Source organism: Salvia hispanica, chromosome 2 (genome assembly GCF_029641045.1).
Source record: "Salvia hispanica isolate PSC_SH4W2 chromosome 2, Shi_PSC_v1, whole genome shotgun sequence".
NCBI classification, from domain to species: domain Eukaryota; kingdom Viridiplantae; phylum Streptophyta; class Magnoliopsida; order Lamiales; family Lamiaceae; genus Salvia; species Salvia hispanica.
In genome coordinates this window covers 53212198-53218998 of record NC_142693.1, presented here as the reverse complement: position 1 = coordinate 53218998, position 6801 = coordinate 53212198, and the positions used below count along the sequence as shown (strand labels likewise).

At 41.9% G+C, this 6801-nt stretch overlaps 1 protein-coding gene across 1 annotated transcript; it reads right to left on the bottom strand.

Moving 5' to 3' along the window:
* Positions 1 to 2436: 2436 nt before the first annotated feature.
* LOC148932629 (uncharacterized) lies at positions 2437 to 3144 on the bottom strand. Its single transcript, XM_089065185.1, has one exon. The coding sequence runs from the start codon at positions 3142 to 3144 to the stop codon at positions 2437 to 2439; it is 708 nt and encodes a 235-aa protein (XP_088921311.1).
* Between the last annotated feature and the right edge of the window lie 3657 nt (positions 3145 to 6801).

Here is a 6801-nt window from a genome sequence, read left to right as displayed (position 1 = left end):
TAGAGCTCTTAACTCTACCATCATTGCTTCTCTCCAGTGTTTGATCTTCAGGGCTTCTTTCACAGTTTGTGGGATTTCTTCTTCACCATATAGGGCTGCCTCAAAAGCCCTTGCCAGTCTTGTCATATTTGCTTTTGCCACACTTCCTACTGAGTATTTTGACCATTTACTTGGTCTCTCCGGTGAGTATCGCTTGGGAGGAACACCACGGTTACTTCGGAGTGGTAAGATATACTGCCCCGTATCTTGGTCTATGACTTCCTCAATTTTTTCTTCTGTAATGACAGGGTTAGCAGTAGCAGTAACAAGGTTCTCAATAGTATTGTTTACCTCAGATATCGGAGGGGGCGGTATTGGTGCGTCACCGTGAACCACAGGTTGAGATGTGTTTGAGACAGGTTCGGCGGCAGTATTATCTGGCTCTGGTGGACCTTCAGTGGGATTATGGTTATTTGGCATAAGTAGCCAACTTATCGAGTCAACACTAGTTACTTCCCTCTCCCCCTGACTGGTAAGTTGGGTGTTGTAGAAAAACTCAGATTCTAAGAAAGTGCAGTTCATTGTGGTAATCACTTGACGAGTTTTTGGATCATAGCACCTATACCCTTTTTGATTGACACCATACCCAATAAAAACACCTTTGGTTGCACACGGGGATAGTTTTGTTCGCTCATGTTTTGGAATATGAACAAATACCGAACACCCAAAAATATGAGGTTTGAGGGATAAGGCAGGAGGAATTGTAGTCATGTTGGATAACATCTGGATAGGATTTTTTAGGCCAAGTGCTTTGGTGGGGAGACGATTGAGGGTGTAGACTGATGTAGCCACGGCTTCAGGCCAGAAGAAATTTGGTACTTTTGAATCAAGGATTATGGCTCGGGTCATTTCAAGGATTATATGATTTCTCCTTTCGGCAACTCCATTCTGTTCCGGGGTATAGGCACATGAGGTTTGATGGATGAGGCCGTTTTTGGTGCAAAATTCTTTCATCTGGGTATTGACATACTCCCCTCCATTGTCAAACCTAAGGATCCTAATTTTTGTTTGAAATTGGGTAAGGATCATGGTGTAAAAGTCTGAGAATTTGGAAAAAACATCTGATTTATTTTTGAGAAAATACACCCATGTCATGCGAGTGCAATCATCAATAAATAAAACAAAATATCGAAAACCATTTCCCCCCACAACTGGAGATGGGCCCCACACATCAGAATGAATTAAGGAAAAAACATCATCAACTTTAGTATTTTTGGGTTTGAAAGTATTTCGGTGGCTTTTAGCCAAAACACAAGTCTGACAATGCAAAACAGAATTCAAATCTAGATGCAGAAATAAAATTCTTAAATAACTAGAAGACGGATGCCCTAACCGCCTATGCCACAACCAAGCTTCCCGTTCTGAATTTCCGTGAGCCAGCATTCCTTTGCCAGTTTGAACCGTCTCGTCCACATAATATAACCCATGATGCTCAGTGCCACGCCCAATAGTCATCCCCGTCCGGATATCCTGCAGGCAACAAAATTTTGGATTTATTAAGAGAGTGCAATTGAGTTCTCGTGTAACATGACTGACAGATAACAATTTTTGGGACAAGGCCGACACAAAGAGGCAATTAGGGATTCTCAACGATGGTGATATTTGAATGGTTCCCGACCCCTCAACGGGTGTAAATTCCCCACTGGCTATTTCAATATAGGTCCTTTTCGATTTAGTCAACTCTCCAAAGTCGGACCTATCGTAGGACATCGTGTCAGTTGCCTCACAATAAAAAATCCACCCTTTTTCATTTTTTCCATCTATTTTTGTGACTTGACAAGCAGTGGAAATTTCTAGGTTATCTCTCAATACAGAAAATCAATTTTGGATTGAGATAGGGGTACTATGGCATTTAATTTTAGTGTTGGGGTCATCATGAGATTTTTGATAAATATGGGAGCTATCATGAAAAAAAGTGGGGGCAGGTTTATAAAAAGGAAAAGTGGAAGGGTTCGAGGGCAAACCCTCAAACCCTTTACCTTCAATAGCTTTTGTAAATGAGGCAGAGCCTCCCGCCGCTTCCCTCTCGGTGTTGATTCCTCCTCCGTTCACGCCCCACCATCCGCCACCGGTCGAGATCTCCATTGATTCGCCGCCGTTGTTTCCAGAGAGGGTAGCCCCTTGGCTGCCCGTCGGAGCGACAGAGCCGACGCCTTCTTCTCTCCCCACCGCCATTCTTCCCTTGCCGGTTGAATTTCGATTCAGTTTGTGTCCATCCTCCCACCATTCCGGAAATCCCACCAATTTGAAGCATGTTTCTTTGGTATGCTTTGTCATCCCACAATGGGTACAATACAATTTTGATTTGTCAATTCCTCTCCGATTTGAGGAATTGTAGCGTGATTGTGGTGGTGGTGGTGGTCCTCGATGGGGCGGCGGTGGCTGTGGTGCTCTGTTCTAGCCGCCGAACTGGAGTGGTGGTGCTCCCTGACGAGCGCCGAAGCCGGCGCCTATGTCGGCGTTGACGTTGGTGGTACTATCTGTTGGTTTCCAGACTCCGGCCCGAGCTTCTTCTTGTTTGATGAGGTCGAAGGCAGTTTCGGCGGTTGGTTCGTCCTTCAATATTTCTCTTCTAAGGTTGTCATACTTATCATCCAATCCGGCAAGAAATTGATAAAGCCGTTTAATTCTTTGTTCTTTTCTGTAAGTGCTGATACCTTTGTCGCAACAATCATACGGGCAAGGTTTTCGAGCATCTGTGTTCACCCACAGATTTTGTAACTTGCTCCAGTAGCTTTCGAGGGATTCATTTCCTTGAACTAATTTGTTCGTCTGGATTTCGAGGTCGTACACCTGTACCGGGTCAGCCCTGATTCTAAATGTAGTGTTGAGGCTCTTCCACATCTCCTTCGCTGTCTGGTGTTGAGCGAATTGAATCACCAATTTTTGATCCATATTCTGGATCAACCATGAGAACACCGTGAAATCTGCCTCCTGCCATGTTTTGAACTTTGGGTCGTCGTCATTTGGAGGATCCTCATCTCCTTCGAGATGATGGAGTTTCCCTCGACTGCCAACATTGATTCGCATGATTCTTGCCCAAACAGGGAAGTTTTTCCCATCGAACTTGAATCCAGTTGAGACGTTTTCAAATGTGTTTGACATGTTGATTGATACTCACTTGGTTTTGGCTGTTTTTTTTTTTGGGTGTAGGTTTGAGAGATTTCTGCTGGATCTGTAGCCAAGGTTTTGGGATTGGTTGTGTTTGGATTTCTGCCGGAACTTAGTCGAAAGGATTGGGAAAGGTTTGAACAATGATGAATCTTAATTCTGAGTTCCATTGAACCACAGAACCATTTCTGCTCTTGATACCATGATAAAACTAGGAATTGTATTGCATTGAGATATTTGAGATACATTGGATCATCCTATTTATAGTGCTAGAAAAATAAATACTCCTAGAAACTATACACTTGGAACTATAACATAATTAATGTTATATTCCTTGAACTTGGAAGATGTCTTTTTCCAATAGTCTTGAGACTCCAACTTATCATTTCCAACACTTCTTGAGACCTCAACTCATTATTTCCAACAGTTGTTGCTCCACCCAACGGTTGTTCCTAGTGTTGAACATGTTTTGCAAGTACGAGAACATCTCTCCTAGTTGGGCGGAGTTTCCGATTTGTAATTCCTCTTGAGGATCCGGTCGACCTCGGCGGCAGTTCCTCCTGTTGCGGCGCGGTGGCCTTCTACTTCTTCCTCCTCTTTCTCTTTATGTCGAGGCGGCGACGACAGTGGCGGTGCCCCACTTCCTTGAGCATATGAATGCTCTCCACCCTCCACATATTCATCAATGGCGGCGTAGATGGAATCAACTTCCAGTTCGAAGTTGGGGACGCGCAGCGGCATGTTCTGCCTCCTAAAGTCCCCATCAATGGGGTTAGCATCGATTGCACTCTGGTGGGCGGTGGTGTCGAGCCTCCAATTTACCTTATTGTCCCAAGTATCAGCCTTGGACAATTATGGGAGCGGAACGGGAAAGTGATTCCGCACCGACTGTAGGAAGAAGGCTTGGCCGCTCGCGTCGGTCTTCAAAAGACCTACTGTAAAAAGGACCTCATAGGTGATGAACATCTCACCCATATCCGGAGTGAAGTCCACCGTTGCGATTCCAACATATTCGGCAATCGCCGTGATCAACCCACCGCAACAAATAGGACTCTCGTCCTTCTTGGAGATGCGGTCGACGTAGATGGTGAAGAGGATTCCAAAGTTGATCCCCTTCTTGTTGAGCAAGCTCCAAATCACGTCCATCTCAGTTTGGGAGACACTCCCACCGTCTATCCGGGCAAACATAAGCTGTGTCATCGCCCGGTGGAGGTATCGAAGGACGGGGTTGCGGATGGAAGAAAACTTGGCGTAGGCCTGAAGGAAATGGCAGCGGAAGTGAGCGGTTTTTTACATGCATTGATTATCATAATTTAACAATTATTAATCGAGCAAATAAATCACATAATAATCAGATCTATTTAGCATATTATTTAGACAAAATATATTCGCGTAATTCTCACATGTATCATGCTCATAACTTGAACAAATCATGCTTTAAGAATATTGAAACCTAAAACATGTTTTTCTACGGAGCAGGAAAAATACCTAGTTAATTCTCCAAAGAATTGATGATGGCTAGCAGCTTCTCCACGTGACGCTTTGAATACTAGACCACGGATCTGCTCTCTGCTTCCCAAACTGTACTCCAATATCAGTGTGGGCTGATCTCACCGAAATACTAGGACTTAAATAAAGAAGACAGAAATTCTACTCCTAAGAGGAGAGGAAAAATTCGAACCTTACTCTATAAGGGGGGGACAAAAATTTTGGTGAAAAAAAAATTAAATTTTCGGTCTCCTTTATTCTCCTATTTATATTAAGTTTCTTTTGGGCCCAGACAGGGATCTATGGAAGGTTTTGGATATGGGTGTTGGTGCACGCAGCGGAAGAGCATGTAAATAAATCACATAATAATCAGATCTATTTAGCAGATTATTTAGACAAAATCTATTCGCGTAATTATCACATGTATCATGCTCATAACTTGAATTAATCATGCTTTAAGAATATTGAAAACCTAAAACATGCTTTTCTACGGAGTAGAATAATACCTAATTAATTCTCCAAAGAATTGAAGATGGCTAGCGACTTCTCCACGTGTAGCTTTAAGTACTAGACCACAAATCTTCTCTCTGGTTCCCGAACTGTACTCTAATATCAGTGTGGGCTGATCTTACTAGAATACTAGGACTTAAATAAAGAAGACAGAAGAAATCCTTTTTGGAATAGGACTCAAATTCGAAATCTCCTACAGCTGGGAGAGATCGAAATTTTCGAAAATTGCAATATGAGATATTGTGTATTTTCTGTCTCCTTTATTCTCCTATTTATATTAAGTTCCTTTTTGGGCCCAGACAGGGATCTATGGAAGGCTTTGGATATGGGCTCATCCAATTTACTTTTTACTAATTAAATTGAACCCACAATTTAATATAAGTTATAATTGGAATATTACGAGCAGCCACTACAGAAGTAATATTGAACTCTCCCCATCCAAATCCGAAATTATAAGTAATCCGGGTTTCCGTTTATCTTTCATTTCCCGTGCTTAAGATTAATATGTCCATTAATTAATTAATGTCTGCTATTGACTTAATTAATTAACTTCTTATTAATTCCAAGAGTGGACTTAGCATGAAACACTCATTTATTATTCATAGAGTAATCATACTCCAACTAGCTAGGTTCCGAATAATAAAACTTAGTTTCGCGCTCCTCTTGAGGACATTATCAAACGAGACTCACCTCGTGCACGATTCAATATAATAGCAATCCTAGCACCGCTAGATATCGATCACCACTGCCCAATATATCAGGATAATTGGGCTACGAAAAACCCGCACCATTTGATAAGTCAAAGCAATGCATAATCAATACCGTATGCTCAATGCTAACCTACATTGATTAAGAAATAAATATTTATCAAGACCTCGCCTTTCAGTAGATAGCCCAAGGCAAGTCTTGCTGTTAGATCCGTTCAATGCTATACCACACCAATGTCATCTTATTTCAGTAAGGCTTAGAAATATACGGACTGACATTGCAACCTTTCTCGATGGGTAGTCTAATTCCATCTAGGTTGTGAAATTCATATTTTTCTTTGTTTAGAACTGACCGTATTACCTTAAAGTGGACGACGCCCACAACCGGTCTACTAAAACAAAGACTTAGACTTTGTTAAGTTAACTTATACATTTAAACATGCATTAACATCCATTAAATGTAAAACATAACAACATTATGACAAAAATAATCTGTTTTATTCATTGGAAAATAAAATAAGAGTTTTACAGTATTCAATCACTCGAAACGTGATTTCTAGTATACAAACTCTAACAATCTCCCACTTATACTCAAAACACTTTCGAGTATACAAAATGTGCTAACGTCTAAATCTCCCACTTATACTGAAAGCGGATTGAGGTCTTGAATTAGTCGAACTCCCATTCCTTCAACATGGCTTTCATACGGCTTTACCGCTAACGCCTTCGTGAAAGGATCTGCCAGGTTGTTTTCTGACTCAATCTTGACCACTTGTATGTCTCCTCTCTGCACTATATCTCGAATGATATGATACTTCCTCTCTATGTGCTTGCTCGCCTTATGAGCCCGTGGTTCCCTCGAATTTGCCACAGCACCAGAGTTATCACAATAAACGGTGATGCGCTTGGGCATATTCGTAACCACACCTAAGTCCAGAAGGAAGTT

What these genes read in the sequence shown, in the direction of transcription:
- LOC148932629 (XM_089065185.1), bottom strand. Translation starts at nt 3,144, where the DNA reads ATGTCAAACACATTTGAAAACGTCTCAACTGGATTCAAGTTCGATGGG.